This window comes from Saimiri boliviensis, chromosome 12 (assembly GCF_048565385.1).
Source record: "Saimiri boliviensis isolate mSaiBol1 chromosome 12, mSaiBol1.pri, whole genome shotgun sequence".
Lineage (NCBI taxonomy): Eukaryota > Metazoa > Chordata > Mammalia > Primates > Cebidae > Saimiri > Saimiri boliviensis.
The window spans coordinates 56,385,257-56,398,033 of record NC_133460.1 but is presented as its reverse complement, the minus strand read 5'-3'; the positions used below and the strand labels follow the sequence as shown (position 1 = coordinate 56,398,033).

Genomic DNA, 12,777 nt, shown 5'->3' with positions numbered 1-12,777 from the left:
TCTCAAAAAAAGTCCACGACTGCACTTAATTTTGTCTGTATACTGGTGAATGCATGAATTGTAGTAAACTTACAGGAAGAGTCCTGTTGTTTTCCAGGGCTTCATTTGCGTTTATAGTCATTTTGAAGTGACCTGATTTGAAAATGGACAGAGATAAACTGCTGGGGGGCATGCAGGTGGTTAATAAATACTGATAGAGACCCGCAGGTGGTTAATAAATACTGATAGAGACCCACAGGTGGTTAATAAATAACTGATAAGAGACCTGGCCTTTGTGATTAGAGGAGTCACAGTGTGTCTCTGTGCCCCTTGCTGTGTGTTTGCCTGTGTGCATACAAATCCACACAAATATATTAATTTATTATTGATATGTTGGTATTTGCATTATTTTGTACCTCTCCATCTTGTTTTCTCATGATATCTGTTTTCCTAGATTCCTAGTCCTGATTCAAATATGCATTCTCTAATTCTTCACATAATGCTCCCTATATTTGCCACCTCAGTTGAATCTGTTTTTCCTAGAGACATAGTTGTTTCCCTCACTTCTCTCTCTGTCTCTCTTGAGGTTGCTGTTTCTTTTTTCTTTTCTGTTTTTTTTTTTTCTCTTTTTAAAATCAGGATCTCACTCTGTTGCCCAGGCGGCAGTGCAGTGGATGTCTACCACCTCCACCACTGGGGTTCAAGAGATTCTCCTGCCTCAGCCTTCCCAGTAACTGGGACTAGAGGTGTGAAGCACCACGCCCAGCTAATTTTTGTACTTTTAGTAGAGATGGGCTTTCACCATGTTGCCCAGGATGGTCTTGAACTCCTGACCTCAGGTGATCCACCTGCCTCAGCTTCCCAAAGTGCTGGGATTATATGTGTGAGCCACCGTGCCCAACCATCTTTATAACCCAGGAGTGCTGGACACTCTGGCCCTTCACTGTCCTTCTGTTCTTGTAGAAACCTGTTTTCTGCAGGCTTCTGCTGTCCAACTAAATCCTTCCTCTGTCCTTCCTGTTGCTGTCACCCACCTAGCCTCAGGCCCCTCCCCCTCTTCAGTGATGGTTCTGACCTCAACCTCGGCCCCCACCATCCCCTTTGAGTCTATGTGTGGGACTGTCATTGCTATCCCTGTCTGTGTCTCAGACCATCAACCTTGACCACCATGACGCTCTTCTTCCCGCTCCACTTTCACCGGGGGTCCCCTGGATTCTGCCATCACCTGGAACTGCATCTCACCTTCATTCTAGGTTATAAACTTCAGGGTTTCACTCAGTGAGGGTAATCCATGTTCTCACACCTCTCTTTTGCTTCCACTGCCCTCAGTCTTCAAACTCATTCTCCAGCCTTTTTTCAACGTATTTATTCATTTAAAAAATACATGGAGACACTTTGCTAGCTTCTTGGAATTTAGTGATAATTAAAAATGGACACACACCCTGTCTTCATAGAACTTGCCATCCAGCAAAGGAAAGAGCAGAGCCATTGATCAAAATGATTGCACAAAGAAATGTAAAACTGCTGCTTTGCTAACTGCTGTAAAAAACAGAATATAACTATGGGCAGGGAAGTGACAGTAGAGCTGATTTCTGGAGAATGGGCATCCTACAGGAGGAGGTGAGGCTTCTGGGAGGAGGGACGTGCTTGTGGGAAGGCTCTGTGGTGGTTGGGGTGGGAGGAGGCAAATGGTGAATGAGAAGAACTGCAAGTTAGGTACCTGGAGGCTAGATGGGGAAGCATGTGAGATAAAGCCAGAGAGAAGGAAAAGGCCAGAGCTTTGAGGACTCTGTCAGGGACTGTTTTTCTTCATACCAAAAGCTATGGAAGTCATTTGAAGTGATTTAAGGAGGGACCCTCTTCAATTGACAATGGATTGTGTCCTAAGAATTCAATCCATTGCACACTGAGTATGGCTTCATTGTATTGCATTTTTGGAAGCAGCAGATCCTAATACCTATAAAACCATAGATATTTTTACTAGGCTTCCTTACATGTGAACAAACCAGTTTTACTTTTATCTGGCAATCCCATGCATTTTATTTTAATGCTATAATTCCAAATACCAACTACAAATCCCCTCTTTCTTCTTCCTTTCTTTCATCTTGAGTACATCTCTACTTAATCCGTTGTTTGGAGTCTTGGTTTCCAGTGAATCAATTTACAGCATTTTTGTGCATGTGCTTCCATGAGTCAAATGTAATGTTTCAGAATGCTAGGTTGGGAATTTAGGGAACCTGTGGAAGATTAAATGGCTATGCAGAGTATTACAGGTCTTTTTAAATGTGTGATAACAAAAAAATCCTGTTTTCGTGGCAAAAAATATATGTTTTTGTTTTGTTTTGTTTTGTTTTGAGACAGAATCTTGCTCTGTTGCCCAGGCTGGAGTGCAGTGGTGCTATCTCGGCTCGCTGCAACCTCCACTTCCTGGGTTCAAGCGATTATTCCACCTCAGCCAACCGAGTAGCTGGGATTACAGGCATATGCCACCACACCTGGCTAATTTTTTATATTTTTAGTAGAGATGGGGCTTCACCATATTGGCCAGGCTGGTCTTGAACTCCTGACCTCAAGTGATCCACCCACCTTGGCCTCACAAGGTGTTAGGATTACAGGCATGAGCCACTGCACCTGGCTGATATCTTTTTCTACTGAGAGCTGTTCATGACTTAGGAATGACAAAATAATATTGACTATACTTGCTAAACTGCAAAGAGAAAACAATCCTTTTCTTTTGCCGTTAAGAAAACACTGAGACTCGGTCTGAGCTTCTGGAGGGGTAAAGCCTGCAAAAGCATGGGCTTTTCAAAGACTCACAGAGGAAAGGAGAGAGAGGGAATGGGTCAGACCACCACTCAATATTCTGTAGTGATGGCAGAAATGAGACTCAGACTCAGGAGAGAGCTGATCGGTGGCCTTTCTATGTCTTGTTCATGTTAGTTTTGTGGGATGACATTCCACATGAGCAATTGACTGTGCTTTTGGAAACACAAACTATGAATCTGAGTGTCCATGGAGTTTACTCTTGTGATCTTATGAAACAAGCCTCTTGCATACAGATTTAGGACAGGCATATTGTCAGCATGTTGAATCAAACTTATGCATCCATGGTTTATGGTTAGCATAAATGAGGGCTGCCTTTTCAAGCCAAAAGTTTGTAGTTTCTTCCAAGGTCCTCTATCTAATAATCATCTGTTTCAATCTCATTATTTCACAGATTGGGAAACTGAGTCCCAGAGGGATTAAGTGACATGCTTAAGAGCATGTTGCTTATAGGGGCAGAGTAGAGATTCACACTCAGGTCTTCTGTGTCCTGTACTCTACCTTCCCCATATCACTCATCCTGTGTGCCTGGTTGTATTAGTCCGTTTTCACACTGCTGATAAAGACATACCCAATACTGTGTAATTTTTAAAGAAAAAGAAGTTTAATGGACTCACAGTTCTATGGGGCTGGGGAGGCCTCACAATCATGGTGGAAAGCAAGGAGGAGCAAGTCACTTACATGGTGGCAGGAAGAGAGAGCTTGTGCAGGGAAACTCTCCTTTATAAAAACCATTGGATCTTGTGAGACTTATTCACTATCACAAGAACAGCATGGGAAAGACCCGACCCCATGATTCAGTTACCTCCCACCAGGTCCACATAGGAATTGTTAGAGCTATAATTCAAGATGAGATTTGGGTGGGGACCCAGCCAAACTTTATCACTGGTGTCTGTCCTTTCCTGGAACAGCCAGATAGACTTGGAATGTCAAAAATTCTTCTTTCTTCTTGCCTGGTTTTCCCTTTCTCCCTTTCTCTCCCCCTTCCACTTTGGGAGTCTGAAATGAGAGTGGGGTTGCTTCTCTGACTGATCTGATCCTTCCTTGACATCCTGGAGGTGACTTTTGATATGTGTAGCATTTCTTACATTCAGAAGGGACTCCTGAGTAATTTAAACTTCTAGATTCCATGTTACTTGAGGACAAAGGGCAGGCCTGACTTTGCTATTTTAGCTTTGCATTTCTCTGTCTCACTCTGCGAGAGTGCATTTTATTGAATGCCCTGTTCATAGGTGTTCAATAAATGTGTGTTGGCATTGTTATTAATAAACTCACCAGGCCATAAACATTATAATTTAGATGTTGGAATGATGTTATCTCTCAAAAACAAAATGTCACTGGATTGTTTTGCCTTGGAACTTCTTGCATCTATTTTTTTCCTTTCATGTTTGTGTGAGACAGGGTCTTGCTTTGTCACCCAAGTTGAGTGCAGTGGTTTGATCACAGCTTAACTGCAGCTTCAACCTCCCAGGCTCAAGCGATCCTCCTTCCTCAGCCTTTGTAGTGGCTTGGATATAGGCATGTGCTAGCACGCCTGGCTAATTTTTCTTTTTTAAGTTTTTTGTAGAGATAGGGTCTCGCTATGCTGCCCAGGCTGGTCTTGAACTCCTGGGCTCAAGTGATTTTCCTGCCTTGGCCTCCCAAAGTGTATTTTTTAATATAGCGGATTTTATTATATATAAATTATATACTTCAATTTAAAAAGTCATATGTTTTTGGGATCATATAGAGAAAATTGTCCATTTTCTGAGAAGGGTCTCTGCTGTCAGTACCCATCTAAACCCTGATCAAACATGCAAGATCATTAATTAGGGTCATTTGTTCTGCTGTGATCTGAGAAGAATGTGTAAAACCTGCTCAGGAGAGAATTAATTCATCCTCCTCTCTGTACTTTTTCTGGTACTCCTAGCACGATTCTCTAAGCCTGCAGGCCTCATACATATGTTCTAATGGGCTAATTGTTAAGGCGACATTTGTAAATTAATCTCTGACTTGAGCTAAGTGGTTTCTCCTAATGGCTTTAATTCAGTGACTCCCATTCTTGGCCACAAGTCAGATTTACTGGAGGAGGTTGTGAAAAAGAGGTGCCCAGCCTTCCCCTCCCCCAGCTCATGATTCGCTGGTCCCAGGGTAGGATGAGGGCGGTCTCTGCTTTGTAAGGAAAGCTCCTCAGGTGACTGGATTCTGGTGGGAGCCACCTTTGTGAGCCTTGGCTCTGAATCTTGTCTCCCAAGGCCGTGTGAAGCCTCACACACCCCTTGAAAGCACATGGGCTTAATCCCAGCGACTCTAAACCAGGTTCTAGAACAGGGACCATCTCTAAGAGCCGGCTTTCCTGACTCAGTCACCTCTATACTCACATCACCGAATCTGCCTTTTTTCTGAAGTGCTACGTCAACTGAGGGGGAATACTCTGTGCTTGGCTGTACTACTTTCCATTTTTGTGAACTTTGTCAGGCATTTGAAAGATCTTCAGGGCCCACTGGGATTTTCATCTAGGGAGATGGCTGTGGAGTTTCCCTCTCTCCTCCCCATTTAGCACCAGGCTCCTTCTTTGCATCAGGTGTTAGACACACTTTTTTTTTTTTTTTTTTTTTGAGACAGAGTCTTACTCTGTTGCTTAGGCTGGAATGTAGTGTCACACTCTTGGCTCACTGCAACCTCTGCCTTCAGGGTTCAAGCAATTTTCCTGCCTCAACTTCCCAAGTAGCTGGGACTACAGGTTCATACCACCACAAATGCTAATTTTTGTATTTTTTGTTAGAACCAAGGTTTCACTGTGTTGGACAGGCTAGTCTCAAACTCCTGGCCTCAAGTGATCCACCTGCCATGCCCTCCCAAAATGCTAGAATTACAGACGTGAGCCAATGCGCTCTGCCCTTTAAATAAAAAATTCACCATGTATGTGTGTTCCTGGCATTCTTTTATGCAAACACATGTCTTGTTTGATCTTGGAGTTTTGAAAATAGATGACTCAAAGCACCATTGTTCCAATGACATTTATCAAATTGCTTTTGTTGTTAGGAATCTGGTACACAGAGTACTCGATATCACCACACAGCATATGGGTGTTTTCAGTAAATCTGAGAAGGTGGCAATTCATACCTTCCAAGGTTGCTGAGGTGATTCGTTGAGCTTGGACAGATGGCAAGTTTAGTAAGCAGGACAGGCTCTCAAGCAAGTTAGCAGAAGTGCCCTGAGAGGCAATGCTCAAATTATCTGTGTATCATACTGCTGTCCCCAAGCCCTTGTGTGGGACAGTGCTTTGTTACATGCCTGGTTATTGTCTTATTCTAACAACTCAGCTGCTGGAGGGCAGGGATGCTTTGCTTTCTGGGGTACTGTGCTTTCCTTGGCTTAATTTTACCATGTCCCTTGGGCTTCTGTCCTCCTTGTCCCTGAAACTATAGAAGCTTGTAAGAGGATTCCCAGTGACCCCACCCCTTCCTGGAGGGATATTGGAGTAGCCGTACGATGTAGAAAGGAAGGACATTTTGGGAAAGGAGAGGCTATTGAGACAAGACACCTGCTTTTCCTACCCTAACCCAGTTACTAATGATCCATCTAGGCAATAGTTCATTTTATATTGGCTAAACCTGTACTATATGATTTATCACTAATTGCATAATAGCATGGGATTAATCTATGTATGAATGACTATAAAAAAAGAGTATATTTAGCCAGGTATAGTGGTTCATGCCTGTAATCCCGACACTTGGGGAGGCTAAGGCGGGCAGTTCACTTGAGGTCAGGAGTTTGAGACCAGCCTGGCCAACATGGTGAAACCCCATCTCTACTAAAAATACAAAAAATTAGCCAGGTATGGTGGCAGGCACCTGTAATCCCAGCTACTCAGGAGGCTGAGGCAGGAGAATTGCTTGAACCCAGGAGGCCGTGGTTGCAGTGAGCTGAGATTGTGCCACTGCAGTTGAGCCTGGGTGACAGAACAAGACTCTTGTCTAAAAAGAAAAAGTATATTTCATGACTCTGAGTGGCCTTCCATCTTGTTTTTCTTGGGTCTTATATATAGCATATGTTAAATACTTAGATTACTATTTGGGGCACTCTATAATACTACCATTACCAGATAGACTAAAATCTAACCATTTTGTTTTTTTCAGACTTCGAGTTCTCAGACAATGGGGATTTGTTAGATAGAGAAAGAGAATAAATGGACACTTCTAAGGTGGCTTTGCCAGGGGCCTAGAGAAGACAAGTCTCTAATGGAAATTCTGTTTTCATGACCACATCCGAAGGGTTGATGTGTTTTCTGCAGCACCTGGATCTGGGCTGACAATGTGATAGAGCCTGACACGATAAAGAGGCATTTAGCAAGTTTCAAGACTAAATGCACAGTTACCTTAACACTGAGCGGCAGATCATCTCCCCAGGGAGCATTTCACAGTGCATCGTAAGGCAGTTTGCCTATCCTGTACCTCATTGAGAGGGGGCCTTCCAGCTGAACATGTGGACCCAAGTGCAGGTCCATTCAGCAAAATCTTCATTGCCGGGGAGCTGTGGAGGTCATTTCCCTCCTGCATTTCTTCCCTCTCTTACCCTATCAGAGAGATGCTGATATTTGAGTTTTCATCTTCAGAGGGCAGCGAGATTCCTGCCCTCTTCCTGTCACTGGCTGATTTGCTTAAATAAGGAACGCATTAGTCCCCATCACAGACTCCAAGTGGAGGCAGCTGAAGCAAATTAGTATCAGCTATGTTGCCCATTGGATGCTGGGAGATCACTGCCATTGCAGGGGTCTTAGATTTCGAGTTCCTTACAGAATGATGTAGATGCCATTTGCAAGGACTTCTTTCCTATCCTTTTCTGCAACAGTGGCTTTAGCCAGCTCTGACAGATGCTCAGCATTCACAGATACACACACCGGGAGCCAAATGGACAGGGATTAGTCTTAAATCAGCTGTTTATGAATGGAGAAGAGGCCCTTCTCCTGGGTTCTGGCCACACCCCTTCTCTTTGCAGCTTTTTGAGAATGAGGTCAGGGCCAGGGTCTAACTGCTTATGCCTCAGAAATAGCAGCACAGATCAAAATTAATCTGAAGCTCTTTGTTTTACTGCCTCCTTTAGAAAACAGAGGAAAAATCAGAGGTCTGTTCTTATTTTTGTTTGCTTGTTTTTGTGTGTACCTTTGAAAGGAACATATGAATGAATGTGTGTGAGGGGAGGGGCTGAGGTGAAGCAGCCAAGAGGGATTAGTGCTGGGCGGATGATAATTACTGATAGATTGCCGCATTCAATTGGAACATGCTTTAGTTTTTAAAAGAAAATGGCAGAACAAAATAAACCTCAGTGGTGTATTGTTTTAACACCTCCGTTTATATGGAGATTTTATCGGTTGCTATGAAATTGCACATTCCTTTTACAGTATCCGGTGTTTTTAATGGTCATTTTCTGGCCTGTGCAAGCCACCATTCTGCCCCAGGAGCTCCATGGAGTTTTGCAGTGCTTTAAATGAGTATCTCATGCAGATTTCATTTTCTGCCAGCCACTTTGGCATACATTCAAAATACAGGTGTGTGTGTGTGTGTGTGAGAGAGAGAGAGAGAGAGAGAGAGAGAGATTCTGTCTCTCTCACACACACACACACACACACACACAGCTTGATCATGCGTTGGGATGATACATTGGGGTTTACATACTACATACATTGGGATTCCTCTCTGCCCACCAGTCAAGGCCTGAGAGACGTTAATAGGTGGGCACTGAGGACACTGACTTCCAGTGCCCTTCAGCCTGCAGTCTCTTCAGGACATTAGCATACCCGAAAGGTTGACCTGGAAGCCAGGTGTTGTGTGTAATGCTGGTGCCTACTTTTTGTTCTCAGTCTTAATTGTTGGCTGAAAACTTCTTTATTTCTGACTATTCTTTATTCCCATTAATAGTCTCCTCTCTGAAAGATTAAAGAAAGTAGAATGTGTAGTGAGGGCAGAGGTGTCACTGTCAGCCTAATCTGCTACACATTCATTTGATGGACCTTAGCATGACAGGTATCCACTGAAGGAGCTGCCAAAACTGTCTTCCATCAATGGAGATTAATTTTGATTGAAGAGTGTAGAGTAGGATAAGGATTGTCATATAACTGGCCTAATGGATTGCCTAATTGACTTCCTTAACCAAACTGTTTTCATGACTATTTCAAAAGTGTTATATCACATAGATCACACATGCAATGAATATATCTTTATGTATGTACACACATACACACATTTGTACGAGCAAATTTGTGCTCTTCAAATTGGTATCTCTTGTATAGAGGCAAAAAGTATATTAGTGTGCTCTGGGGCTGGGAAGTGGGAAAGGGGATTGATTTAACAGGCATGAGGGATCTTACCGAGACGATGAAAATGTTCTGAAACTGGATTACAGTGATGGTTGCATAACTTAGTAGATTTACTGAAGTCATGGAAGAATTGTACTTTCAAAATGGGTGAATATTGTGGTATGTAAATTATGCCTCAATGAAGCCGTTAAAGTTGATATTCCTTTATTAGAGTTCCTGCAGATCCTACACTACACGTAATATGAAAAATTGTATCACCCCAAATTTTCACCTGCTCTTTTCCCACTGAAGTTTATCGACTTCAATTGCAGAGAAGCTGGACTTTGAGATAACAGGGCCAGATTAAAAAAAAAAAAAAAAAATCCAGTGCCCTGAGATTTAAAAGGCTGCCCTGACCCCTATTGGCAAGGAGCGAGGTTGCTGAGGAGCCAACCTGGAGGGAGTATGGTGGGCTGGGGGAGGGGGTGAGATTTCCAAGCAGGTTCCCAAGAGCAATGGGCACCATATTTCAAAGCTGCTGCTGCATGTGTCAAAAAAACCCAAACATCCTGAGGTCCAGCTCTTAAGTGATGGCACTCTCCTCTTCTTTTGCAGGTTGTCTTAGTCTTTGCTCTCAGCATCGGTGCACTTGTAATATACTTCATAGATTCGTCAAAGTGAGTATTCAAATATACTTTCTTGCCCTCGTTTCATAAACAATCACGAGCCTTTATGTTGAGCCATTGAATTACCTTAACACCAGCCTTTGCAAGAGCCTTCTCAGTGCAGAAGACTTTTGGAGTAAGCTGGGGCTGTTCGGTACTGATTTTATAAGTGGGAAAGAAAGTTCTCAGAAGGAAGGCTACTTTGATTCTGCTGGCATAGGAGGGACAGGTATCTGAGGTCAAGCCCTCTTGCTAGGTATTTTTTATTTTTAAAGAGCTGTTTTCTGATGATGTATTTACAATGAAGATGCCAGGTAGTTAAGATGACTTGATGGGAATTTGCAACTTTTGGGAGGGCGCCAGTTTCCCACAGATGAGGGTCTGAGCCATTCTTGCCATGATTGTTGGATCCTTTTCTCAGTGGGGTTTCCAATGCTTTGATCTTACTGGAGGTCAGATTAGAAAGCATGGTGCTGTCCTTTCACCTGCCAACCAGGTATTCATCAGCATTGCATGCTGGTGCCTCTTGACATGGCAAGGTAAGGAGATGGATGGAGGAGTTCATGATGACTCCCAGAGGTGGAGGCCCATGGCCTTTTGAGAAATTCTAGAGCGGACACTCATGCAGACTCCTTGGGTACCAGTCGAATGGACTAGTACTAGCTCCAGAGTGAGCCTGGGTGACAGGTGATAAAGACCTTGCGGAAGGATGAAGAGGCACAGACTAGAACTGCAAGGTTGTAGCTGGTTCTGCCCTGATTCCTGAAGGTGCCAACTCTGAGGGCATAATTTGTTCCAACTATACTATAACAATCATGAAGTTGATGGTATCTGGGAAACGAGTTGGAGTCTAACTCATTTTCTGTTGTGGTGTGAACTTGGCAACTCTGGTGACAGTGGCCTTGAGTGTATTGCCCTTATTGTCCACTGTGTGAGCATTTTGAACTTTAACTCTATCCCTGCTGTGGTTGGATACTAGACTTTGATACTAGGAAACCTGCTTGGTGTCCCTGGTGGCTCACATCCTGGTGTGCCTGACTTCTGAGCTTAGTGCTCCTTTCCTGTGGCCTGGGATGATGATAATTTCAGGCACACCTAAACTCGGAATTTCTCAGAGCCATCTGGTCACCAGCCAAGAATTTTGTGCATTTGGGTGCAGTTGGCCAAAATGTCAGTCAGGGAAAATAAAGAAAATACCTCCTTTAATAACGTGTCTCTGGGAATCAGCCAAGTCTAAGCCTATCAGAGGTCCTTCAGCCCATCCCCACATGTGAGTCTGGGATGCCGTCACCCATCTCAGATGGAGAGTCCTTTAAACACTGTCAGGAGGCAAGATTTCACAGGCTCTCTCCATCGGCTCTCCTGAGCCAAGAAAGAGAAGAGCTTGTTTAAGTTTGGAAGACTTCTATTGACATGTCATTGAAGGTAAGCCCCCTTTTAAATATTTACTCTTAATGATTCTGGACCCTATTTGAATTGAACTGAAGATCCTCTAAAGTCCCTGGTCTTGTTTCTCCAGTCTCTCTCCAGGGGTGTTCTCACATATCGTGGGGTACAGACCCTGCCAGCTTCCATGCTGGGCTCAGGAAAGAGGTTTGGGCTTGTGGCCTGTACGCCCCAGAGAGAAAAAACCCTGATGTGGAGGTGAGTGTGGTGATGGGTTAGAAGTACAGATGCCTCGGCCAGCACTTACCTTCCCTTTTTGTTTTTTAATTTTTTTAGCCTTTTGTGCTTCTGTATTTCTCAGAAATAAAATGCTCTTTAGATGGATTTGGATTGTGTCGTTTTTTACAGTCTACTATGAGGCAGTCTTTTGTTCTATAGATCCTGGTGTTCTCCGTTTCCATGTGAGGAGATGAAAAAGAATGAAATTCCCCAATGCGTACCCTCTTTCCCTAATGTCCTACACCATCTCAATGTTCTTTGGCTTTAATTATGATTCTTCTTAGCTTTGGGGAAGACAACATTGGTAGTCTCCTCTGATTCCAGTTTCTTTTATGGACTTGCAAATAGTCTATCCCAAAGATGTAACTTCAGTCGTATCCTCACCTTTCCTAGCAAAAATGCCAGTAAGGTTACAAACAAGGCTATTCGCATTCTGCTTGAGGACTGTCCTAACCTCATCCCAGCTTTAGCCTTTCTTCTCTGTTGCTAAACTGTGTGGTTTGGCATAGCAAGGCTTTGTTTATAAGAAGACCTTCTGGTTATTTATGTAGACACTTTTCATTTAAAAAAATGTATTTATTTTACTTTAGGTGCATACTGTATCTGTCGTTTCTCCCCATGTTATCCCTTCCCACCCTCCCCTCCCTCCCCACCCTCTGCTGTCTCTCTCCTACCCCCACAACTACCTCCAGTGTGTGATGCTCCTCTCCCTGAGTCCACATGTTCTCATTGTTCAACACCCACCTATGAGTGAGGACATGTGGTGTTTGGCTTTCTGTTCTTGTGTCAGTTTGCTGAGAATGATGGTTTCCAGGTTCCTCCAAGTCCCTACAAAGGACACAAACTCATCATTTTTTATGGCTGTGTAGTATTCCATGGAGTATATGTACCACATTTTGGCTGTGTAGTATTCCATGGTGTATATGTACCACATTTTCTTTGTCCAGTCTATCATTGATGGGCATTTGGGTTGGTTCCAGGTCTTTGCTATTGTATACAGGGCTGCAATGAACATACGTATGCATGTGTTGACACTTTTCATTTTCATCATGTCATTTGGTCGTGAGACCATATCCGAAGATTCTGTCCTGTGGCGGCCCCATCAGTGGAGTCAGCACAAGGGAGTTTTCCATCTTCCTGGGGAAAGACAGCAAACAAGCGAAGTTTAAGTTTGGGGGAGAAGTACTGTAGGATCTCTAAAGCCATCACCATGGTAAATCCATAGATTTACAGGAATAAAACACAGTGAAATCTATTAAAAAATTATAATCAAGCTTAGTGAATGAGAAAAAAATGAAGTTCCAGACACATATAAGATGCAAATGGAAAGAAAGTGAGAAAGTAGAATGTAAATTCTTAAAATCCATG

The 12,777-nt window shown here is 43.3% G+C and overlaps 1 protein-coding gene across 30 annotated transcripts in view; it reads left to right on the top strand.

Moving 5' to 3' along the window:
- KCNMA1 (potassium calcium-activated channel subfamily M alpha 1) overlaps positions 1-12,777 on the top strand; it is a 765,877-nt gene that overhangs the window by 377,172 nt on the left and 375,928 nt on the right. For all 30 annotated transcript variants that reach the window (XM_074382450.1, XM_074382449.1, XM_074382451.1 and 27 more), the window contains exon 3: positions 9,695-9,756. In XM_074382450.1, coding sequence (XP_074238551.1) covers positions 9,695-9,756 — 62 coding nt within the window. The remainder of the gene's footprint in view (positions 1-9,694; positions 9,757-12,777) is intronic.